Raw genomic sequence first — 26,734 nt, 5'->3', positions numbered from 1 at the left:
CTAGTCCTATGTTGAATAATAGTGGCGAGAATGGGCATCCTTGTCGTGTTCCTGATCTTAAGGGAAAGGCTTCCAGCTTTTCCCCATTGAGAATGATATTTGCTATAGGCTTTTCATAGATGGTTTTTATGAGATTGAGGAATGTACCCTCTATCCCTACACTCTGAAGGGTTTTAATCAGGAAAGGATGCTGTATTTTGTCAAATGCTTTTTCTGCATCTATTGAGAGGATCATATGGTTCTTGACTCTTTTCTTGTTGATATGATCTATCACACTGATTGATTTGCGAATGTTGAACCACCCTTGCGTCCCAGGGATGAATCCCACTTGGTCCTGATGGATAATCCTTTTAATGGACTGTTGGATCCTATTAGCTAGGATCTTGTTGAGAACTTTAGCGTCTGTATTCATCAGGGATATCAGTCTGTAATTCTCCTTTTTGATGGGGTCTTTGCCTGGTTTGGGGATCAAGGTAATACTGGCCTCATAGAATGAGTTTGGTAGTTTTCCTTCTGTTTCTATTTTTTGAAATAGCTTTAGGAGAATAGGTATTATTTCTTCTTTGAATGTTTGGTAGAATTCCCCGGGGAATCCGTCAGGCCCTGGACTCTTGTTTTTGGGGAGGTTTTTGATCACTGCTTCAAACTCTTCATAATGAATAGGTCTGTTTAAATAATCAATTTCTTCCTGTGTCAGTCTTGGTAGTGTATAGGCTTCAAGGAAGGCATCCATTTCTTCCAGGTTGTTTAATTTATTGGCATAAACTTGTTGATAAAAGTTTCTAATCGTCCTTCCTATTTCATTGGTGTTGGTCATGATCTCTCCCCTTTCATTCATAATTTTATTAATTTGGGTCCTTTCTCTATTCTTTTGAATAAGTCTGGCCAGTGGCTTATCGATCTTATTTATTCTTTCAAGGAAACAGTTTCTAGTTTTGTTGATCTACTCTACTGTGCTCCTGGTTTCTAATTCATTGATCTCTGCTGTAATCTTGATCAACTGCCTTCTCGTGTGTGGGTGAGGCCTGTTCTTCTGTTCTAGCTCCAGCTTCTTGAGGTGAGAATACAAAAACTGCATTTTAGATTTTTCTATTCTTTTGAGTGAGGATTAGATGGCTATGTATTTTCCCCTTAGGACTGCCTTTGCAGTGTCCCATAGGTTTTTGGACCAATGTGTTTTCATTTTCATTGGTCTCCAAAAATTGCTTAATCTCCTTCTTAATTACCTGGTTTACCCAATCATTCTTGAGCAGGATGGTTCTTAGTTTCCAAGTGTTTGAGTTTCTTCCAAATTTTTCCTTGTCATTGCATTCCAGTTTCAAAGTACTGTGGTCTGAGAATATGCAGGGAATAATCTCAGTCTTTTGGTATCAGTTGAGACCTGTTTTGTGACCTAGAACATGGTCTATTCTGGAAAGAGTTCCATGCGCATTCGAAAAGAATATTTTCTTGTTCTTGGGTGTAGTGTTCTGTATATATCTATGAGGTCCATCTGTTCCAGTATGGCATTCAAAGCTCTTGTTTCTTTGTTGATTTTCTGCTTAGGTAATCTGTCTATTGCTGATAGTGGAGTACTGAGGTCCCCTACTATTAACGTATTTTTATCTATATGTCTCCTTATTGTGGTTAAGAGTTGGCTTGTGTATCTTGCTGTTCCCCTGGTGGGGGCATAGATATTTATAATTGTCATATCCACTTGTTGGATACATCCTTTAAGAATAATATAGTGTCCTTCTGTATCTCTAACTACAGTCTTTAGTTTAAAATCTAATCTGTCTGATATGAAAATTGCTACCCCAGCTTTCTTTTGAGGTCCATTGGCATGAAAAATGGTTTTCCATCCCTTCACTTTCAGTCTGGATGTATCTTTAGGTTCAAAATGAGTCTTTTGTAGACAGCAAATGGATGGGTCATGTCTTTTTATCCAATCTACAACCTTGTGGCATTTATGGAAGCATTTAGGCCATTCACATTGAGAGTGATTATTGAGAGACATGATTTTAATGATGTCATGTTGCCTGTGAAGTCTTTGTTTCTATAGATTGTAAATTTCTGTTCTGTATCACTGTTGGGGTCTTTTATACTTTTATAGAACCCCCCTTAATATTTCTTGGAGGGCTGGCTTGGTGGTCACATATTCTTTCAGTTTCTGCTGGTCTTGGAAGGTCCTTGTCTCTCTGTCAATTCTGAATGACAGCCTTGCTGGATAAAGGATCCTTGGCTGCATGTTCTTCTCAGTTAGAGCTCTGAAAATACCATGCCAAACTTTCCTGGCTTGCCAGGTTTCTGTAGACAGGTCTGACGTTATTCTGATGTTCCTCCCTCTGAACATGAGAATTCTCTTCCCCCTGGCTGCTTTCAAGACTGTATCCTTGGATCTAATATTCGCGAATTGCACTATGATGTGACGTGGTGTGCATCTGTTCTCATTGATCTTGGGAGGGTTCCTCTCTGCCTCTTGGACACGAATGCTTGTTTCCTTTGCCAGATTAGGGAAGTTCTCAGCTACAATTTGTTCAAAAATATCTTCTAGACATCTCTCTTTCTCCACCCCCTCGGGGATGCCGATGATTCTGACATTGGAACATTTCATTGAGTCAGTAATCTCCCATAATCTACATTCTTGAGATTGGATTTTTTTGAGCCAAGTTTCTGTTTTTACCTTCTCTTCTACCATCCCATCTTCCAATTCACTAATTCGTTCTTCTGCCTCATTTTCCCTGGCCGTCAGAGCATCTAGTTTAGACTGCGTTTGATTCATAGCATTTTTAATTTCTGCCAGATTCAGTCTCATTTCCACCCTTAGAGACTCAATATTCTCGTTAATATTTTCATTAATATTTTTTTCAAGCCTACACATCATCTTGACCATTGTTACTCTGAACTCCATTTCTGACAATTTGGTTATATACATATCCATTATTCTGTACTAGAGGCCATAGACTCTGTATCTTTTCTTTGTTGGAGGTTCCTCCTCCTCCTCATTCTGATGAGGAGAGGTTGTGGGGATGTACAGAGCCCAAATAATTGACCAGGACCAAAGCAATGTGCACTTGTTTTATAGGGACCTTAACAGAAGTGGGCTTCTTGATTTTTCAGCCTGCCTTCTGGGGGAGGGGCCTGCTACGCTGATACTCAGGCAACCCTGTTGGAGTAGAGTTGCCCCATCCCCTGTGAGGGGGGATGGGGATGGGCACAATGTGAGCCGGTATTTCTGGGCTTTTGTTCTCTGGCGGCTTTCCCTGGCGGTTTTCTGTGCCTCTTCTGAGAGTCAGAGCATCAGTGGCCGTATCCTAGCCTCTGTCTCAGAACAAAGAGATCTCAGTCTGCTCTCCACTGAGATCTCCTGGCCACTTTAACTCTGTTTCTGTTGGTGCTGCTAAAATCCCCGCAGCGTCCTGGGTTGTGCACCCCATTGCCACTCTCCCAGCCCTCGCTTTCAGGGCTGGCATGTCTCTGTCCTTTGTGCTTCTAACACCGCCAGCCGCCCACGTTTCCTGTGCGCGCTCCCGAGCTCTCTGTTTCAGTGTGGTTCACGCTTGCTCCAGAGCGCTGGTTTTCAGTCTGGTTGCGCGCGCGCTCCTGAGCTCCCGGTTTCAGTCTAGTTTGAGTGTGCGCTCCGGAGCTCCGGTTTTCAGTTTGGATGCGCGTCTGCTCCTGAGCTCCTGGTTTCAGTCTGATTCCGGTGAGTGCTCCGTAGCTCCGGTTTTCAGTCTGGCCGTGCGTGGGCTCCCGAGCTCCCAGTTTCAGTCTAGTTCAAGTGCGTGCTCCAGACCTCCAGTTTTCAGTCTGGTTGCACACGTGTTCCCAGGCTCACGGTCTCAGTCTGCTTTCTCTCGGGTGCCAGTCCAAGAGTCCTGCCCGCTCCCCAGTGCAGGTGGCTACTGTTTCTCGGTGTCCGAGCGCGGTGGCTCCCTCCCCCTTCCGTTTATCTTCTGATATCTGTGCTCAGATTCATGGCTCCCCGCTTTGTACCTCAATACTCAGCACTGGAGATGTTCATTTGTAGAGATCCAGATGTACCTTCCGACGTCTCTGGCTGATTTCGTGGGTGTTCAGGATGATCTGGTAGATATCCAGCTCGATTCAGGGGACCAGCTGAAAAAAGGTCCCCTACTCCTCTGCCATCTTTTTCTGACACCCCCCCATGAAGATTTTTGAAGAGAACAGAATCATACTTTGATTTTTAGCCATTTAGATGACTCGTTCTATTCATTAGTGATTTTTGTATAAAGCAGCACCCCATTAATGTTTTTATCTAATGATATTACATATATAATATTTTCTTATGATGAACCCTAAATTAGTGGGCTCTGAATTAACTATTACATATAGTCTGTAAAAGGAGGGAGCATATAACTCAAGTAACTTCACTGGTTAAAACAGTAAATTTATCAAGTTGGGTATGAATTGAATATTCTTCCCCAGGATAAGGTGGCCAGTTAGATCAAGATCTTACAGGCATCATTATTTCTTGTACAATATATTTCTTCCTTCTCCCATTTTTTAAAAAACCAATCCCAAGGGAACTCTCGTATATCCCAATGACAGCAGCATAAGCAATAGTCAAGGAGTCCACTGATGTCCACTTGTGGCTTCCTGTCAAATCTGGGACTTAAAACGCAGGCACCAAACTATTTTAAAGATGTCTGTGGGGGGTGCCTGGGTGGCTCAGTCATTAAGCGTCTGCCTTTGGCTCAGGTCATGAAACCAGGGTCCTGGGATCAAGCCCTGGGATCGAGCCCTACATCGGGCTCCTTGCTCAGTGGGAAGCCTGCTTCTCCCTCTCCCACTCTCCCTGCTTGTGTTCCCTCTCTTGCTGTCTCACTCCCTGTCAAATAAATAAATAAAATCTTTAAAAAAAAAAGATGTTTGCGATCTACATCAGACTTTTTGAGAAGAGTCCTTAGTTTCAATTTTAGTGTTATCTCAAATATCTGGAATGCTATATGGTTCTGGGAAAAGAACTTTTTAAAAAATTAAGCCATTGCACTACTGGGTGTTTACCCCAAAGATACAGATGTAGTGAAGAGAAGGGCCATATGCACCCCAATGTTCATAGCAGCAATGTCCACAATAGCTAAATCGTGGAAGGAGCCGAGATGCCCTGCAACAGATGACTGGATTAAGAAGTTGTGGTCCATATATACAATGGAATATTACTCAGCAATCAGAAAGAATGAGTTCTCAACATTTGCTACAACATGGACGGCACTGGAGGAGATAATGCTTAGTGAAATAAGTCAAGCAGAGAAAGACAACTATCATATGATTTCTCTCATCTATGGAACATAAGAACTAGAATGATCAGTAGGGGAAGAAAGGGATAAAGAAAGGGGGGGTAATCAGAAGGGGGAATGAAACATGAGAGACTATGGACTATGAGAAACAAACTGAGGGCTACAGAGGGGAGGGGGGTGGGGGAATGGGATAGACCGGTGATGGGTAGTAAGGAGGGCACATATTGCATGGTGCACTGGGTGTTACACACAACTAATGAATCATCGAGCCTTACATCGAAAACCGGGGATGTACTGTATGGTGACTAACATAATATAATAAAAAATCATTATTAAAAAAATAAATAAATAAATAAAAATAAAAAATTAAGATAAGTTCAAGACAAGAGAAAATTTAAGGAAAGGAAATTCCTTCCTAGTAGTCTGTATAAATGCCAAGAGGGGTAGCTTTAAAGTTCTCCAAGTAAAAGGCAGGCCTGAAGAATTTATTTCACTTTCTCAGTGTATCTTGCTGCTGCCCTCTCCAGCTTCTCTCTGTGTGTTTCCACCAGTTCACCACTTTGGAACAAAACCCACTGTTAAAAATAGCTGCAATATATTATTTGAAACAATAGTGAGGTTTCAGAAAGATCTCAAATACGAAGGTTTGAGTACAGAATAAATAAATTTTGAAATTTATCTTCATAAAGGGGCTGAGATCTGAGCCAAGGGCAGCTCTGGAGATGGTGCGTTGTGAAAAAAGTCTTATCTAAATGTTAAGATAGTGACTCATGAGCTGAGATTAATGTGACCATTGTAAACAAAATGAGTGTGTGAAACCCCTGCCATCTTGGCACTCAGAGACCTTTCTCAAGAATTTCCATGGCGTGAATTACCTCAGTAGGGGACCAAGTCAGGCTTCATCCCCCAGACCCAGCCTCCATCTTTCTTACCTGAATGTCTCTAACCCAGGACTGAGCTCCTCTCAAATTATCTTCATTGATTTCAACAAGTTTTTCCTGCCAGGCAACTGCTTGGGCATCAAACTGCACAAAATTGAATTTCCTTTTATATTTCAGCTGTTCCTGTAAGAGAAAATTATTATTTAACCCTAACAACACTCAGATGTTAGAAAAGGTTAAGACAGGTCATAGTTTGATAAATTCGATCACTATGATACCTATTTTTAGTTCTGAAAGCTAAAAATTACATTCGAGAGAGAAAATCTTTTCTAGTACAAAAAATATTTCAATAAAATTTACACGGTTTGGAGATTACACTTTTACAAATGTATATACATATGAATATATTATATATGTCCCATACATGCATAAGTTTTTATATATTATATGACATTAAATGTTGTTGTCTTTAATACCAGCATCGACGGTATACCGCATACTCACAGTCAATGCAATCTGCTTAAAGAAGAGACATCCAAAATGGTGTCATCGTTGTGGTAATCATGTTTTCGTGAAGGTTATTATTTGGTTACACATCTATTCACTTGCCTTCTACCAGCCCATATTTCTCCAACAGAGGTTTATCAAATGAAAACCTGTATTTCACACTTGCGAACACTCCCCACAATGCTCTTCTGTCTGTGGTAACACTCCCATTGTACCACTAATTAGTGACAGTACCAGGATACCCATCTGTAGGTGTGGGGACCAGGAGTTAGGAAAGCAGTCGGCTTCAGGTCACACAACTCAGAGGCAGCATAGATAGAATAAGAACTAGAAGCTCCTAACCATCAGCCTACACTCCCCCCGCACATCAGTTCTGGGGCTGGTGCATGCAACACCACTAATAAATAATGGAAATCAAAATAAAAATGCTGAGCTGAAGAGCATCTGGGAAACAATGAAGATGTGTGCATCCCACAGATTTCAGGACAGAGGAAACCTGGAGCAGTGGACACTGAAACTCCCTTAGCAGCCCATGTGTTTACAGAAAGGACCATGCCCCAGGAAGGGTCTGCTTGCAAAGGAGAACTGATGATTCTCTAACTGGCAAAAAGGAGCTTTTCTCTAATGTGGCTTTCCTGTGGATGCTGAGTGCAAGCCTCGCCTGTGCACTTCTCATATCCAGTGCAGGTGAAGGCTGCTGCAGACGTGTTCATGATACAAAGGCCCCCAAAGCCATGCACCTGACAGCTCCATCTAACCTGTATAAACTGGATGATCTTGTCCTTCACCAAGTCCAGTTTGCTTTTCATCGAGTGAGATGTATCAATGAGGACATAGACGCAATCATCACGTACTTTTCCAAAGAGGATTTGACTTCTATCCTGGAGCCACTTAATCCTAGACAGGAAATAGGTTAAAAGTGAATTTTTAGAGCCTGTGGGCAATGTCAGCATCTTCCTAAGAACTTAATAATACATCTACAGAGGCCAAGCTGTGCTATATTGGTTATGCACAATCTTCTGTGAGTGGATTACTCACTTGGAGGGTTTTCGGTGGAAAATCCTACATTTGGGCTGGCTCCCTTGCCACCAAACCCCTCCACTTCTCCATCATCAATCCAAGTAAAACAGAACTAGGAAAATCAATAGGACAGAAAAATAAACCCAATACTGGGTTCCAAAGCCAAAAGTAAATTACTTCCTGTCGTCTGATAGTTTGAATCTCTCAGCTATGACTTCAGACCACTTGTTCTTTTAACCCTGCTGACTTGACCCTGACAGTCAAGTTAGTAATGCCAGCATATTCCTGAAGCTTCAGTGAAGCTTATGGACAATATCAAGCAACCCCAGATCCCTATAATAACTAAGCATCAGAAAGTTGTATGAGCAGGACTGCTTCTGTGATTGGGACTCAGGGTCCCATAACAGGATGTAAATGGAGTTCACAGCCTCAGCCAAGACCTGGAGGAGGGGGTAGGGCAAATGGAAAAAATACCTGAAACTGAGTTCAGAGTTCACCAAGCCTAGGCAACTAGACTTTGTAGGGCAAAATAATGCAGAAGAGGTTGCTGCATAAAAGCAGAGAGGGTGGGGAGGAATGGAGAAAGAGAGAGGGGGAAAAAAGGGAGGGACAATGGGCTCTGGCCATCTGCAGAGAGTGCTCTAAAGAGTTTGGCTAAGTAATGATCAGGGCATACATGTGAAGAAACTACTAAAGCTAAGGAACAAACCACCATAACGGAGTAAGTAGACCAACACCTGAGAGCTTACACAGAGCTACTTCATCCTCCAAACAACCAGAGTGGGAAAGCCTCCTTAATACATGGGACATCAAGTAGAGTCCTTATAATGGTATTGCCTTAGTGGTAGGACCAAATTAGCCCTGGACTAAAGGCTGCCCTAGACATTACTTGCTCTTAAAAGCAAGCCCCAGTGATTCCAAGGAACATAACTGCATCATAGAATATGTATTTTAAAATACAGCAAAATCCAGTACCCAAGAACGTAAAATTCAAAATGTCTGCATTCCAGTAAAAAATTACCAGCCATACAAAGAAGCAGGAAAATATGACCCATAACCAGAAGAAAAACAGATCAACAGAAACAGACCCTAAAATAACTAAAATGCTGGAATTAGTAGAAAAGGATGTTACACAGCTATGATAAACATAATTCATACGTTCAGCAAGGTAAAGTATAAGCAGAACAAGGACAGAAATGGAAAATATGAAAGGAAACTTACAGAGATGTACAATTACCAAAATAAAAAATACACCACATGGTATTAACAGACATTACACTAGCAGAAGATCAGGGAACCTTAAGAAAGACATTGCAACAGGAAGCAATTTAAAATGAAACAGAGAGAGAAAAAGCCTTAAAAAAATAGAGAATAAGCAACCCATGGAACAATATCAAGGAGTCTAACATGTATAGAAACTAAGAAAAAGGAGAAAGAGGAAAACAGAAAAAATATTTGGAGAAATATGGCCAAATGTTTCCAATTTTGATAAAACAATATACCCATATATGCAAGGAGCTCAAAGAACTTAGAAGAAAAATGAAAAAAATTTTTAAAAAACACCAACACACATCATAAAAAATAATTTGAAATCCAACAATAAAGATTTTAAAAAAGCACCCAGAGACAACATAAAAATAATGGAGGAGTTTTCATCATAAATCAAGCAAGCCAAAGGACAATGGAGAAATATTTTTAAAGTACTGAAATGTAAAACTGTAAACCTACAATTCTATATAAAGCAAAACAAAAAAAAATCTTCTAAAAGTAAATTAGAGTCTTTCAGACTAAAACAGCTGAGGTAATTCATTACCAAGAGACCAGCCCTAGGATCTATACAAAAGAATAAAGAGCCACAGAAATATCAAATATGTGGATAAATAGAAAATATATTAATTCTCATTTTAAATCTATTTATATGACAATTGATTATAATGTATTGTGAGTTTATCATATATGAAAATAAAGTGTAGGACAAAAATAAAAAAGACAGAAGGGGCAATGGAAGTTGTAAGATTTTTATGATATAGAAGAAGTGAAATATTATTTGAAAGTAGACTGTGGTAAGTTAAAGATATATACTATAAATGCTAAAGCTATCACACACACAACAAAACAAAATAGAGAGGTAGAGTTTATAAGCCAACCGTCGAGATAAGATGGAATCATAAAAAATACTCCAACAAAAGAAGGTAGAAGAGTAAAAAGGGAACAAACAGGTGAGACAAAAAACAAACACCAAGATCTTAGATTTAAATCCTACCAATAACCACATTAAATGGAAATGATCTTAATATTCCAATTAAAAGGCAGAGATTAGAAATGGCTATTACCAAAATGATAAGAGATAACAAGTGTTGGCCAGGTTGCGGAAAAAAGGGAGCCCTCATGCACTGTTGGTGGGAATGCAAATTGGTGCAGCCACTATGGAAAACAGTACGGAGGTTCCTCAAAAATTAAAAATAGAAGGAGTGCCTGGGTGGCCTAGTCAGTTAGGCATACAACTCTTGGTTTTAGCTCAGGTCATGATCTCAGGGTCATGAGATCAAGCCCTATGTCAAGTCTCCACGCTCAGCATGGAGTCTGCCTGAGATTCTCTCTTCTTCTCCCTCTGTCCCTCATGCTTGTGCACTCTCCCTCTCTCTCTCTCTCTCTAAAATAAATAAATAAATACACTTAAAAATAATAGAAATACCACACAATCCAGCAATTCTGCTTCTGGGTATTTATCCAAAAAAGACACCACTAACTTGGAAAGATATATGCACCCCTATGTTTACTGCAGCATTATTTATAAGAGCCAAGATATGGAAACAACCCAAGTGTCCATCCATAGATGAATGGATAAAGAAGATGTGGTATATACATACAGTGGAATACCATTCAGCCATAAAAAAGAATGAAGTCTTACCATTTTCAACGACATGGATGGACCTAAGTGAGATGAGTCAGATAGAGAAAGACAAAGACCATTATCTCTCTTATATGTGGAATCTAAAGCAAATAAAATGAAAACAAAAAATAAGTTCATAGATACAAAGAACAAACATTGGTGGTTGCAAGAGGCACGGTGGGAAAAATGGGTGAAAGGAACCAAATGATTAAAAGAAACAAACCAAAAAAAAACCAAACCAGGGGTTGGGGAGGGGAAAATGGTAGCTTTTAGGATCTTTTATCTCTAGTATTTAAAATTTTGTGATGATGCATCCTGGATGGCTCTTTATTACTCATTTTCTAGACATTCCTTGCAACTTTCTTTTGATTTGGAAACACTGGTCTTACAGTTCTGAAATTTTTTCTTGTGGGACCTTCCCTTCATTTTATACATGTCCATAAGCTATCTATCTGTATGTATGCATGTATGTTAACATCTACCATGGAATGCTTGTGTTCTGCTTTCTGAGAGACTGCTTTCATCTTCCAGCTTTCCCATTGAAGAGTTTTTTTTTTTAAGATTTTATTTACTTGTCAGAGAGAGAGCACAAGCAGGGGGAGCAGCAGGCAGAGGGAGAAGCAGGCTCCCTGCTGAGCAAGGAATCTGATGTGGGATTCGATCCCAGGACCCATGACCTGAGCCGAAGGCAGAAGCTTAGCCAACTGAGCCACCCAGATGTCCCTGAATAGTTCATTTTGGCTATCATATTTTGGAGAGCTCTTGTAATTCTTAATATCTATCTATCTATCTATCTATCTATCTATCTATCTATCTACATAACAATCTTTACCAACTTTCTGAGTGTGGTATTTTTTATCTGTCTGAGATTAATAGGTTGGTTTTCTCCAGGTTTTTTTTTAAATCCCTACATTATCTTTGTTTGCTTGTCTGTTTGTTTGTTTCTGAGAACAATATGGAGCTTAAGAAAAAGGCAGCGATGGTCAGATTGGATTTAAAAAACAATACCCACATATGTTCTATCTATAAGAAACTTATTTCAATATAAGACACAAACAGGTAAAGGTAAAAAAAATAGAAAAAAGATAAACCATGCAGAAAATGATCAAAAGCAAGCTGGAGCAGCTCTACTGATGTCAGACAAAGCAGATTTCAGAACAAGGAATACTGCCAGAGATAAAAAGGGACATTTCATAATAATGAAGGCGTTGTTTTATCAAAAGGACATAACAACCCTAAGTGTACATGCACGTACAAATAGAGTTACAAAATACATAAAGGAAAAAATGACAGAATTGAAAAAAGAATGGGCAAATCCACAACCATAGCTGGAGATTTCAACACTCTTCTCTCAACAATTTATAGAACAATTAAAAAAAAATAAGTGATAACATGGAAGACCAAAAGAAACTCTCAGTCAACTTGAACTGAGATATTTATTGTACATTCCACCCAACAAAAGCAGATCGTGTAGCTTTTCTTCATATTCTGGGCCACAAAACAGGTCTCTATAAGAACTGAAATCATACAGTATCCCTCTGTCCATAATGAAATTAAAAGCTATCAGGAAAATCCACAAATACCTGAAAAATAAACATTATTTCTAAATAACCTTTGCTCAAAGAAGAAATTATAAGGGAAATTCAAAAACATTTTTAAGCGAATAATTTGTGAGAGGCAACGACAGCAGTATCAGAAGAAAATTTAAATGGTTATATTAGAAAGAAAGAAAGGTCTCATATTAGTGATCTAAGCATCCATCTTAAGAAACTTAAGCCCAAACTAATGAGAAAGAAAGAAATAATAAAGAGTAGTAATCAATGGCACAGAAAGGGGAAAACTATACAGAGAAAAACCCCACTGAAACCAAAAACTGGTTCTTTGAAAAGATCAATAAAATGGATAACCTCCAGGGGCAGCTGGGCGGCTCAGTTGCTTACACAACTGCCTTTGGCTCAGGTCATGATTCCAGGATCCTGGCATCGAGCCCCGCATTGGGCTCCCTGCTCAGTGGGGAACCGGCTTCTCCTTCTCCCTCTGCCACTCCCCCTGCTTGTGCTTTCCTGCTCTCTATCAAATAAATAAATAGAATCTTTAAAAAAAGAGAAAAGAATCTGTTTCTTGCTTTAAAAAAATAAAAGGGATAACCTCCAGCAGACTGACAATAAAGATGACATCAGTTACTAACATCAGTTCTATGCACATGTGAAGAAATCGAATACATACTTAAAAACCTCCACAAAGAGAACTCCAGGCCCAGATGGCCTCAGTGATGAATTCTACAAACATTTAAGGGAGAGATGGTACCAACTTTCCACAAAGACTTCTGGAAAACAGAAGAGCGGAGAGAATTTCCCAACAACCCCTGATACCTGGGGGGTAGAGAGGGACAAACAGACCTGACAGGGACCAAGTGGAGTGTCTTTTAAACAGCATCCTTTTTCCCAGGTCTGAAACACAAAATACTCTCCCCAAAAGTCAGCCCCAAAACCATTAGCAGAGAAAACTCCAGAAACGATTATTATTTGTTCTGAGTTACCCATCACCAGCTGGGTTTTGAGAAACTGGGGCTATGAAGAGCTCATAGAAGAGCAGACAGGGATCTGCAGCTTGTGATTTTTTAACAGAAAACATGGAAGGATGGAGGGGGCGCTCATTTTCACCTGGCTACTTCAGGTTGGCCTATACTCATTAGATTTAGTATCTAATCCAATCCATAGAGCATATTTAAAAATGGCATTATTACTCCCACTTTATAAATGAAGAAAAGGATGCACAAAGACATTAACTAACTTGCCCGGGGTCACACAGCAAGTGGAAGAGCTGGTATTAGAATCCAGCTCTACCTGACCTCAGAAGCCATGCACATAAATGGATTTGGTCTTTGTGGTCTAAAGCTGTCCTCTGCCATCAGGGAGGTGAAAGCATTAGGGTAGATCATCCCCACGGGGCTGATGCTGAGGTCACAGCATTAGTACATCAGCTGCATTAGCACTGGAAGACTTGAAGAACCAGCAGGGTTGAGAGGGATCTGTGAAGTTCTTTTTAGCTGCATATATATTATCCCATTGTATTCAAATACTTCACAACATTGTTAAAACTTGCCTTGAAAGAGTCCAGAGAACAGGGGTAATACAACCTGCAGTATATCTATGGCCCACAAAAAATGCAAGACATGAGCTGAAGAATTCCTTAGCCTCCTATGGTGATATGCAACCAACATAACCACCTTTGCTTGCTGTTTTTAAGAGTCTGCACTGGCATCAAGGCAGCTTGGAATTGGATCCAAATATCCCCCTTTATTGTTAACAACAAGGCCACCAGCAAGCGATCAATCAGATGGCAACCCTGACTTAGCAGTGTTAATTGACTGTTTCTCACAGTTAAGCTTTTACGAAGAGGTCAAGTAGATTTGAATTTCAAGAGAGATTAAACTACTTATACCCTTCTGCAAATATACCAACCTCCTCTGAATCTGGGCAAGGACTGTGTGGATTCTCTCACTGTACCATGTACACTTCTCCTTGGTAATGCAGACGTGGACTAAGCTCCCATCCTTCCAGGGAGCATGGACAAATCTACTGCAGTATTTTGCATGGACTGTCTTCTTGTTGGTCTCCTAAGGAAAAGACAAAGGACAGAAGCCACTCAGACCATTCAAGGTCATCTCCAGATGGTATCCCATCTCTGCCTTATTTATACAGCTCTTAGCACTCATTCCCATGGTAAAATCATTCAACTGTTGGTTCAACAAAACATGTACTGGGGCCTGCTCTATGTAGAGCCCTGTGCCAGGTGTCATGCACGATGGTCAGAAAGACATGTGCAATCCCATCTGCGCCCCAGAGAAGATGTTTCCAGCAGGGAAACACACACATGCACACGCGTGTGCACGCGTGCACACACACACTCACACAGTTAGTAAGGCTGGGTTGAGACAATAATAACTGGGCAATCTGGCAAAGAAGAAAGCATCCTCATGGATTAGAGGGTCAGGAAGACTATCTAGAGAAGGTGGGACTTGAGATTCACATAAAACATCTTTCCATTGTTACTCCCAGCTCCAAATGAAAAAAAAATAGCCAAGAACCCCCATTCCACACCTCGCGCCCTCTACTGGTACATACAAAACTGGTCTGAGGACAATGGCTTCCCACATAGAGCTCACCCAACCAATTTATGAGTTTATCAAGCAGGACAAAAAGCCACCAGCAATACAACTCTGTAGGCAGCAGCAATACAATCCATAAGCAAAGACCAAATTCCTGCCTTTGTGGAGCTCACATTACAGGGGAAGAGCTAGATAATAAACAATTACACAGAAGGTCAAATGATGACAAATGCTACAGAAGAAAATAGAGAACAGGGGACAGGAGAAGGAAGAAGTTAAAACCTGAAAAAACAAAGCCCTAAAGAGAAGAATAAATATGAGACCAGCAGAAACAAGGAGTGTAGCCATATGGAGGTCTGGGGGGGGAAGTCTGAGGACACAGCAAGTGCAAAAGCCCTGGGGTAAGAGTAAGAGTCTGCCTAGCATATTGTAGAATTTTAGGAAGGTTGGTATAGTCGAACCAGAGTGAGCTGGGGAAGGAGTAAGATGAAGCTAGAGCAATATGAGGAGGAGGGCCAGAAGCAGACTCCATAAAGTCTACTAGCTGATGGAAGGGACTCTGGCTTCTCCTCTGAGTGAAAAAGGAACTACCTAAGGGCTTTAACATGAGAAGTGACACATTTTTTAAAATTAAGATATGAGTGGCATATAAGATTATATTATATATACAATATGATTTGACATATGCATATAGTACAAAATGATTACCACAATAAATTTAGGTAACACCACCACACAGTTGCGAATTTTTTTCTTAGGATGATCTATCTATTTTAAGTTCTACTCTCTTAGACAACTGACATGATTTATAGTTTTAAGTTTTATTTTTTATTTTAAAACTTAATTATAAAAATATCATTTCAAAGAATACTGTGGTAGGACGCTTGAGTGGCTCAACTGTCTAAGTGTCCAACTTTCAATTTTAGCTCAGGTCTTGATCTCAGGGTCGCGAGTTCAAGCCCTGCATTGGGCTCCATGCTAGACATGGAGCTGACTTAAAAAATAAATAAATTAGTAAAGGATATTGTGGTTACTCTGTTGAGAATAGACTGTAGAGAGTCAAGGGCAGAAGCAGGGAGTCAGGAGATCTGTTAGGTGGCATGGACAAGGGGTAGTTCGAGAGTGGTGAGAAGTGGCCAGATTCTGAATTATAGACATTATGAAGATAGAACTAACAGCATTTAATGAGAGGTCAGATGTGGGTATGAGAGAAAGGAGAGGACTTAAGGAATGACTCTACGGTTTTCAGCCCAGAGAACTATAAAAATGGAGTTGCAATGAATTGATGGGAGGAAGATTATGGAAGAGTAGCCTTGAAGGGGAAGATCTGGACCTGACTGGTGTGGTAGGTTCAAGGTGCCTATCAGACATCCCAGTGACATGGCAAGTAGTTAGGTGGAGTTGAGGGAAGGACTCAGGGCTGGAGATTCAAATGTGGAAGTCACCAGCATGCACACAGTATTAAAAGCCATAGGACTGGATGAGATCATGTAAAGAATGGTCACAGAGAGAAGAGGTCTGAGGACTGCACCTTGAGGCCCTTCAGCATTTAGAGGCTGGGAACCTGGGAAAGAAGAAACAAAGAACACTGACAATATACAGTCGGTGGTTGGAAAACAGGACAGTATGTTCTCTGCAAGCAAAAGAAGTTCAAGGAAGTAACCAACGATATCAGATGTTGACAGTAGGTCAAGTAAGAGCAAGACTGAGAACTGACGGCTGGCTTTAGCAATTCAGGTATCCCTGGAAAGAGTGGGTTTTGGTGGAGAGGGGGCCTTGCCCAATTGGAGTGCATTCATGAAGGCATGGGAAAACTGCAAGACTGGAGAAAGGGAACGTATGGAACTCTTGAGGAGTTGAATTCTAAAGAAGAGCAGAGGAATGAGGCAAATGAGGTAGAACCAGAGGTAAATATGGGGGTCAAAAACTGTTTTTATATAGAGAGAAAGTGCAAGTGGGGAGCAGGGGAGGGGTAGAGGGAGAAAGGGAGTGAAAAATCTCAAGCAGGCTCCATACCCAGGGCTCCAGCTCATGACCCCAAGATCATGACCTCAGCTGAAATTAAGAGTTGGATGCTTAACCAACTAAGCCACCCAGGTGCACCAAAAAACTGTATTTTTAAGATGTGAGGAAGAACACCATGTTTGTGTGCTGGTGGGAAAGATCCAGAAATGAGAACAATATTGATGATATAGAAAGGGGGAGAATGAGTGGATACGGAATAAGGATCAGTGCACACATTGAGGGGTTGGTCTTAGACAAAAGTGGGGACAATTCAGCCATCCTAGAAGAAATAAGGGTAGAACATATAGGTGCAAATGCTGGGGGATTTGTAGATATGAGGTGGGTGTTCATGGATGTTCACTGCAATGTTCAACGAAATGGGAAGCAAAGGTCACTTGCTGAGAGTGAGCAAAGAGGAGAAGATATTTGAAGTCTGAGGAGAAAAGAATAGACATCTTGGAGAATGAGCAACTAAGTGGATTGGAAAAGCACAGGAGGACTGGTGGCAGCACAAGAGATCCGCGTGAAGTTAGAGGTTAGGAATTTAAAGGGAAGCCAGGCACTGCAGCTGTGCTTTTCTCCGATTTCTTCTGATGCAGTCATCTGCACAGCTATAAGGCAGAAAAGGCTGACAGCTGAATTTAACCAGGATTGGGGTTTCACAAATGAGCACAATAATGTAAGAGAGGGAAAGTAGTTGAACATGTATGACAGGGACAAAAGGATAGAGAACAGGGAGCAGAAACAACAAAATGTATAATCCCAGTGGGGTTGAAAGATTGGAATTAGGGTGTAGAGGAAATGACCTTAAAAAAAGAGGTCGGAAGTGGGACGTTTGGAATTGATTATGTGGTTATGATGGCAGCGTTATTTGTAATGACAAGATCAGGGGATGCCTGTGGCAAGGGTGGTAGAGAGGGGGCATAGGAGGAAGTCTCTGGAGAAGAGGAGGTCAGAGAAATGAAAGTTCGGGTTGTGGGGAGGGTCATTTTCATGGGATTGACATTAAAAATGGCTGGAGCCAGTGACAGCATGCCAGAAGCTATAATCTTCAATTACTGATGGGGATGACCTGGGGCTCAGAAGATGTCAGCTACAGGTGGTGCCGTGGGTGGTACATTCTGATGACATGGGAAGAAGGAGGGAGAATGATCAAGAAACAGCAATGAGGAATGAGGCTACCACTCACCTCTCCCCCCTGCAAGGTCCAAGGCGAATGAGAGAGAAACCAGGGTCCTCAAGAGAGAATCCAGACAAGCAGGCGAATGGAACACTGCAGGGCCCTTGCGGTAGTAGGGGTACTGACAACTTCTAGTGCCAGAGGGCACAGTGGAGGGAATTTAGGAGGCAAGGAGGAATGGAGGAGGCTCAGAAAAGGGATGTCAGAGCCACACAGGGATGAGAACTGGGAGGTCTGGTGCTGATTGATGTGAACAGGGTTGCAGGGCATGAGATTAGTCCTGATGTTCCCAAGACAGGCACCGGGGGAATCACATCTCAGGCACAACACAAGGATGGAAGGAGAAAGATGTCCTCTCTTGTTCTCACCATGTTCTTGCTACACAAGAGTTCTCCCCATTCTCCAGCCTGTCACATGGCCTTTTCCAGCTGTGCCTTATGTGCTTCCAGATGGAAACTCACCAGACCATATGTTACACGAATGCAGGTGTCAGACAGCAGAGTGTCAGAATGGGAAAAGCGCAGTGTGAGGGCCCAGCAGATAGAAGTTGAAACCCTGCCGTCTCATGGCCAACCTCTCAGAGGCCCTGCGACTTTGTCTTCTTGTGTATGCTATGAGTGCACAAATATTCACCTTATGTGTAAAACACACAGGCATTCCATAAATGCTCATTTCTGATTGACAACGTTCGCAATTAAAAAAAAAAAAAAGAAGGAAGGAAGGTACCATCTACTGGGCATTGCCTAAGTGCCAGGCACTGTGCTCAGACATGCATTTTTTAATTTGGACTTTACACCACTCATTTTATCGATGTGGAAGGTAAGACTCAAACAGTTAAATTATTTGCTCAGCATCTCCTAATTAGTAACTGGAGAAGTAGCATTTGCACGCGGGTCTTCTTACTCCAAATCCAGACCACACAGCCTGACACCTAGTTAGAGGAATAAAATGGTGAGACTGGAGTGGGTCTGTGAACATCAAGGCTGGCTTTGTGCACAAGCAGCATAAGCACCTATGAATGCAATGTGACTTAAGGGGTGCCCCAAATATTAGGTTGCTAGACTTTGCCTGAAACCCTTTACCTGGAAATGCATTTTTGTTTCTTCCTCATACCTGCTCATCCATCTTAGAAACACCACACAGCAAGGACTTTTTGGTCACTTATTTCTCAGTGTAAACACGTTTCCTGGATCCATCCCTACAAACCAGTTTTTATAGTTCAAAGTTTAGGGGGTCCTGCCCAGTGGGAATTTGGGGGAACCCTAAATAATCAACTTATTTCACAGCTTCAGTTACTCCCTACCTCACACGCATCACAAATTTAGGTGTAAATCCAGTTTCAGATATGTAGCCCCAAATACTGAAAATAGTCCCTTTTTTATCAATATCTGTGAGTGAAGATAGCTGTACTGTACACTTCTCAACTTCTATATTATTTTTAGCACAAGAAAATTGATAAAATTCCCCATTTAGAAGCCAGACTCTTCAAACTGTCCCTGTAAGATTTCATTCAAAATCGTCAAGAAAGAGTAAGGAGAAATCAGTTTTAGAGATGGGCTTAAACATACCACATCATCACCAGCTCACAGTAAGCTATGTTTAAATTGACAGGGATTGATATTTTTAAATATTCAGGGCCTAATGTATTTTAAAAACGAAAATCTAGTTACATACGATTTCCTGAACTAATAACATTACTGAATAATGACTACAAAATCAGAAAACTGTGCTGGGGGAGGAAACCCACAAATGAGATTTCCCTGCAACATGGCAATTACTCAGCATCCTGGTACACAAGCCAGGAAACAAGTCTTCCGTCAATTCTGCATTTTTCTTTTCTTTTTATTTATTAATTTTTCTGAGAGAGAGAGACTGTGCATGGCAGAGGAAAAGGGGGAGAGAGAGAATCTTAAGCAGGCTCTATACTGAGTGGAGTCCAATGTGGGGCTCAATCTCACGACCCAGAGATCATGACCTGAGTTGAAATCAAGAGTCAGACACTTAACCAACTGAGCCATCCAAGCGCCCCAATTCTGCATTTTTCTCATCCAATTTTTACATTTTCCTCCTTGCAGTTCGTTGTAAACATATGGCAATAAGAGGGCTAAAACACCACATAGTGTGGCTGATGGAGCCCCCAAGGAAAGAGCCCTTCCTCAGGAAGACGTGTTGAGCCCAGTGGTCAGCCAGCCTAAGGAGTGGCAAAGAGACGGGTTTCACCTCTGTAGGACTGACAGCCATCTCAGGGGTGACACTGAATGGGAGCCTTGGAGAACACGTTAAGTGACAGTGTATTGGAGGAACTTGATTTCCTTTCCAGTAGTCTGCTGGGATGCCCTTACTGGCACATCTGCTCTGTTGTTCACATTGCAGTTTTCACTTCACAATGTGTGCCTGGGCCTTCATTACCTTCTAAAAGAGCTTTCCTTCAAGTTTTCAAATTTAGAATATTCACTTTATCCTGATTTTGTTTCATATTGTGATACTTTTTAGTCTTTCCGTAATTCTCATAAAGGATCTATATTCTAGAAACTACAAATCACTCTTGAAAGACTTTGAAGAAGACACAAAAAGATGGAAAAATATTCCATGCTCATGGATCGGAAGAATAAACATAGTTAAAATGTCTATGCTACCCAGAGCAATCTACACTTTCAATGCCATCCCGATCAAAATACCAATGACATTTTTCAAAGAACTGGAACAAACAGCCCTTAAATTTGTGTGGAACCAGAAAAGACCCTGAATCGCCAAGGAATTGTTGAAAAGGAAAAACAAAGCTGGGGGCATCACGTTGCCGGATTTCAAGCTATACTACAAAGACAGCATGGTACTGGCACAAAAACAGACACATAGACCAATGGAACAGAATAAACTTTTGATAGTCTTCTGAGTACCGTCTACACATCAGTGTTTCTCAGAGTACGGCCTCTGGACCAACAGCTTCAGCATCATCTGGGCCCCACCTCAAACCCACTGACTCACGCCTGCTAAAGTCTGGGACCCACTCATTCATTACCCTTCACTTGTGAGCCAGAGTCAGGCACTTTGAGAAGCTGTATTCCTTCCAGACCCATTAACACAATTGAAATATACCTTTCGAAAGTTTTCAATATACACCCTTCTGGTGCTATAATCCCTTAGAGGATTTGGGTTTTTTGTTTGTTGTTTTATAATAATTTTTTATTATGTTATGTTAGTCACCATACAGTATATCCTTAGTTTTTGATTTAATGTTCCATGATTCATTATTTGCGTATAACACCCAGTGCACCATGCAATAGCCCAATCCCCCATCCCCCTCCCCTCTGAAGTCCTCAGTTTGTTTCCCAGAGGATTTGATTTTATATTTACTGGGAATCCCCTAGGTGCTGGCTGGTAGTCACTAGACTAATGCATCTTTAAGAGAGTGACATATAAGAGGACCACAGAGATGCCTGCTTTGGGCATCTTCACCAGCACTTTCTCTCTTCCATTCAATATGGGGAAACAAAGGGCTTCTCTTTTGTAAAGGCTGAATAATTCTGAGACTCATAATGCCTGAATTTCTACAAACCCAGCTCCTGGCTTATGTATGATTATCGTATAATCCACTTATATTCAGAAACCATTCCCAGACTTGGTCTCTACTCCCACAGGTCCCATTCAGAGAAGTGCAAGTTGGGAAACACAGGCTATCTTCCTTCAGGGAAACCCAAGCTGGTTTCCCTCCATGATGCCTTTCAACCTGGGTTCTGATCTGAGAGAGGCCTTACCCACCCAAGACCTCAAGGGAAGCCCACAGCCTGGCCCAGGAGTTCACTTCACTTACCGCATTGGTCTGTACGGACTCATCCTCTGGTTTGGCTTTCACGTCAATGACTCCATCGGCATGGCGGAAGCAGCAGTCAGCAAGGACGTCATAAAAGGTCAGCTTCTGGGCTTTCAAGCCATATTTCTGAAGCCACCTCTTGGAGTCCCAGGTGTCCTCTGGGTTTGTCGCAGAGGATGTTCCTGATTCTATTTTTGGAATTACAGTTCATCAGTGCCGTTCATATTCTATAAGCCATTTGTACTGCCCCCTCAACTTAATATTTACCAAGCTAGAACATGTTCTTTGTCAGATTATATTCATTTCAGGAAGCATGCCTTCCAAACAAGGACTGGCAAAGAATTAGTTCACAAGACTAGAAGGCTGGAATCTGCTGCTTTTCATCTCACTTCCTTCTCTACCTAATTTGCCTGCCCCATGTGTCCATGGAGATGGCTGACAGACCAAGGCCGTGTGTCAGGAGAACATTAAACTTGGGGTAAGAAGCTTTGGGTTCAAGTCACGGCTCCAACGCTTATGGCTTGGCTAAGTTGCTCAAACTTGGGTGAGTCACAGCACTTAACCTCTCTGACCTTCAGCAGAATTCTTTACCTGCAGATCGAAGATAGCATCTGCTTGGCCTTCCTACGTGTGTGGAAGTGATTCAATGAGAAAAGTCATGTGAAGTGCTTTGAGGTGAGTGGGGACGAGAATTAGGGGCATGTAACTTCTGTTGAGGTAGAAGTCAGTCAACCAGAGAAGGCTGGCAGGCTGCCTCCCAGGAGCTCCGCTGTTAGCTTTGGTGAATTGATTGATTCAGAGCCTGGCCCTCAACTCAGCAGGCTCAGAAACCTCCTCTAGTCAGCTCAAGCACCTAGAGCACCTAGAGCTGTATCTATAACTCACCTTAGACAGGCTCACAGGTTAAAGTACAACCCAGAATGCTAACTGCTCAAATATTCCCAGCCTTTGACACCTGTCCTTGGCGTTTTCCAAAGGTTATCTCTAAGTGGGGGGAGATGCTATGTTAGCTGAGCAGAACACCATACAACAGAAAAGTATTCATCTACGTGGCTCAAACCACTAGTGCTACCTAAAGAAGACAGGAGTATCTGGGGGTGAGAACAGAGGAGGGGCTGAGCAAATCTGAAGCTGAGGAGGCACTGGTGTCTGGAGCGGGCTTGCACTGGCCAATGGGAGCTAACTGTATACCTTTTCTCCCAACCCCATGCTCCCTGGTACCACATTGGTAGGGTAAAATTGATCATGCTGGGAGTATTTACAGAATCTGGAAATCAGAGTTTTTTTTTATTCTAGTAAGTGGACTGGCAAACATTTATCTGAATGCCGCTGGAGGGAAGGCAGAAAGGACCCTGAGCTCTTAGTTCCATCGAGACCAGCAGAGCTCCAGGAGGACCAGCAGGGGGTGCTGGGCAGAGAGGTGGGTGGTTGTTTTTTTTTTTTTTTTATAACATGTACTACTGCAGATCAGGTCTACCAGCCCTACAAAGCAACCCTGGACACTGGAATTCTCTGAGTTTTTAAAAATACTGATGCCTGGGCCCTACCCATTTTTTTAAAATGGTCTGGATATTGAGATTTTTCAAAGCTCCCCTGGGTGATTATACTGTGCAACCAAGCTTTGCAACTACAACAATATGGAAAGAGAATTCTAAATTATGATTTGGTGATCCCATCAGTTATGCTTCTACCAGATACAGATTCAAATTCAATTATACTTTTAATAAAAAAGGAGCTCTCAATATCAGAGAAATAAAAACACTACCCATACTTATCCATTATTATATTTAAGGGGATATAAAATCAGAAGAGGATTTGAAGGAATAAAATACTTTAGAGTCAACTATTTCTCAGTAGTATATAAAGGATCTGCCAAGTAATGCTACATGTGAGCCATGTCCTCAGATTTTAATAGAACACCTTTTAAATAATGCACTTAAACCTACTAGAGCTAGGACTTCTGAAAGAAGCCTGGTTTTGGCTTTTGAACTTTAAACCAGTCTGGCATCAAAAGCCCCTTTGTGCACTGTCTCCAGTTACCAGCAGTTGGTTTCTATGTGATTCACAAAGCCTCTTCTTACCCTGTACAGGGAGCTCAAATCAGAGGCTCCCCAGAGCTTCTGATCCCTGAGGTTTCTCCTCCATGTTCTCCTGCATCACAGGGAAACAGCAAAGAGAACAGAGCCATTTTTGTCCGTAGGATCAGCCTCCTTGGAAAAACCCTTTGAGTGACTATTTTTCCTCAATTATTGTTAATTACATTCTAAGCCTTTTTCTCCTCTTTCTTCCTACTTTATTCCCCTCCCTTCTCTCTGATTAACAGGTATAGTAGGAAATAAAATTTTCATTCAATTATGTCCATAGCAACACACAAATTAGCATATGTTTCTGCTCTGTTTCGGGGTTGCCCTCTTTTAAAAAGACAAGAGCCTTTTCTCAATGATAAATTCAAGCTTACCACCAAAGGACTTCCTAAAAACACATCAAACCAATTCTAACAAGGGATTTTAAAGAACCAGAGACTAACTTTTGACTCTTAGCTTCACCCAGGACCAGGCAGTACAGTCACCCTGAGGACATGATTGAGGCTCCGAATTATTCTCTGAAAAGGGGACTCAAGGAACACCCCAAGGCATCTTGAACTTCATAAAGGAAAGAAGGGGCAGCCAAGCATGCAAAAACAAAGAGCCTAGGTGATCCAAAGCTGAAGAAAGGAGAGAAAGGGGGAAATCTCCCACTTTCAGTGCTAATTACACCAATTAGTGGCTGAAACTCATCTTCCTCAGGTGGGGAGGGGAAGGAAGTTATTCACTCATTAGAGTCACTTACTAAAGAGTTCTTTCCATTCCCCTGCAGTTATCTTAATTAAAAGTGTTACATAAATCCTCACCCACAGAGCCTAGTATAATACTTTCATTTATGACAGAGATGAGAGCTCACAGCTCATCCTATACCATGTGAGAGATTGCTAAAGATTTTCTCTCAGTTACTCTCAGGAGAAGCACATAGCAGATCACCTCTATGCCACAGAATTAATGTGCCTGGTTGTCTCCATCCTACTTGTCGATCTCAAAACATGTTTTAATGAGCAAGACCTACTGGCCAATACTTTTGAAACATCACTGCTATAGCCAGAGCCACAGCCAAAAGATAAATTGGGCACTGTTTACCTGTGCCCACTCCTACCCTCAAGGTCTCATTCCCTGGTGGCTCATGGTCATCAAGGACCTATCACCATAACTGCCCTCCCCATGGCAATAGTTAATCTAATGTGTGAACTTGGCTGGGTCACAGTAGCCAGATATTTGGTCAAAGATTATTCTAGGTATTTCTGTGAAGGTATTTTTAGGTGAGATTACCATATAAATCAGTAGACTTTGGGTAAAACAGATGACTCTCCATATCATGAGAGGGCCTCCTCCATTCAGTTGAAGGCCTTCAATAAGAAAAAGACTGAAGTCCCCTGAGCAAGAGGGAATTCCGACAGCAGACTGCCTTGGGATCTGAAATGCAACACCAGCTCATGAAGGTGGGTTGGTCTGTCTTGCAGAGTTTGGACTTGGTAGCTTCCACACTCACGTGAGCCAATTCCTTAAATACCTCAATCTCTGTCTCAACCTCTCTCTCTCTGTATACACATACATGCACACACACACACACACACACACACCCTGCTGGTTCTGTCTCTCTGAAGAACCTTGATTAATATGCTCATCCTCCTCCATTGAAGATTGCTTATCCAGCACCACATTCCTGCCATGCTAGGTCCATGTGCCTTTCAAGGGAATCATCAGCTAATGAATTAACTAAAGCTCTACATGTGGAACCAACCTCAGAGAGCATCAGGTTCGATGTTTTTTACACTATGGTCTACAAACACTACTTTTCCTGCATGTCAGTGGCTCTTAGAAAGAGGGTTTCTTAGCAAAAAGTTTGGGGAGCTTGAAAATAAACCATCTATGAAAAGCCTACAGTGAATATCATTCTCAATGGGGAAAAGCTGAAAGCCTTTCCTTTAAGATCAGGAACACAACAAGGATGGCCACTCTCGCCACTATTATTCAACATAGGACTAGAAGTCCTTGCAACAGCAATCAGACAACAAAAAGGAATAAAAGGTATTCAAATCGGCAAAGAAGAAGTCAAACTGTCTCTCTTCACAGATGACATGATACTCTATATGGAAAACACAAAAGACTCCACCCCCAAATTACTAGAACTTATAGAGCAATTCAGTAATGTGGCGGGATACAAAATCAATGCTCAGAAATCAGTTGCATTTCTATACACAAACAATGAGACTGAAGAAAGAGAAATTAGGGAATCGATTCTATTTATAATAGCACCAAAAATCATACGTTATTTTGGAATTAACTTAACCAGAGAGGTAAAGGATCTATATTCTAGAAACTACAGATCACTGTTGAAAGACATTGAAGAAGACACAAAAAGATGGAAAAACATTCCATGCTCATGGATTGGAAGAATTAACATAGTTAAAATGTCTATGCTACCCAAAGCAATCTACACTTTCAACGCCATCCCAATCAAAATACCAATGACATTTTTCAAAGAATGGGAACCAACAAGCCCTTAACTTTGTGTAGAACCAGAACAGGCCCCGAATTGTCAAGAAAGCAGGAAAAAACATCCAGTGGAAAAAAGACAGTCATACACAAAGATAAACTCCAAACGGATGAAAGACCTCGATGTGAGACAGGAATCCATCAAAATCCTAGAGGAGAACATAGGCTGCAACCTCTTTGACATTGGCCACAGCAACTTCTTTCATGACACATCTCCAAAGGCAAGGGAAACAAAAGAAAAAATGAACTTCTGGGACTTCATCAAGATAAAATGTTTCTGCACAGCCAAGGAAACAGTCATCAAAACAAAGAAGCAACCCACAGAATGGGAGAAGATATTTGCAAAGGACACTACAGATAAAAGACTGGTATGCAAGATCTATAAAGAACTTTTTAAACTCAATACATGTGAAACAAATAATCTAATCGAAAAATGGGCAGAAGATATAAACAGACACTTTTCCAATGAAGACATACAAATGACTAACAGACACATGAAAA

The 26,734-nt window shown here is 41.3% G+C and overlaps 1 protein-coding gene across 1 annotated transcript in view; it reads right to left on the bottom strand.

Moving 5' to 3' along the window:
- VWA3B (von Willebrand factor A domain containing 3B) overlaps positions 1-26,734 on the bottom strand; it is a 210,124-nt gene that overhangs the window by 108,542 nt on the left and 74,848 nt on the right. The window contains exons 8-11 of the mRNA XM_008699794.2: positions 21,648-21,835; positions 14,006-14,160; positions 7,387-7,525; positions 6,173-6,304 (exon numbers count right to left, since the gene is read on the bottom strand). Of these exons, the coding sequence (XP_008698016.2) occupies positions 6,173-6,304; positions 7,387-7,525; positions 14,006-14,160; positions 21,648-21,835 (614 nt within the window). The remainder of the gene's footprint in view (positions 1-6,172; positions 6,305-7,386; positions 7,526-14,005; positions 14,161-21,647; positions 21,836-26,734) is intronic.

The sequence above is a fragment of the Ursus maritimus genome, unplaced genomic scaffold (genome assembly GCF_017311325.1).
Source record: "Ursus maritimus isolate PB19 unplaced genomic scaffold, ASM1731132v1 scaffold_6, whole genome shotgun sequence".
NCBI classification, from domain to species: domain Eukaryota; kingdom Metazoa; phylum Chordata; class Mammalia; order Carnivora; family Ursidae; genus Ursus; species Ursus maritimus.
This window is presented reverse-complemented; position numbering and strand designations above follow the sequence as displayed.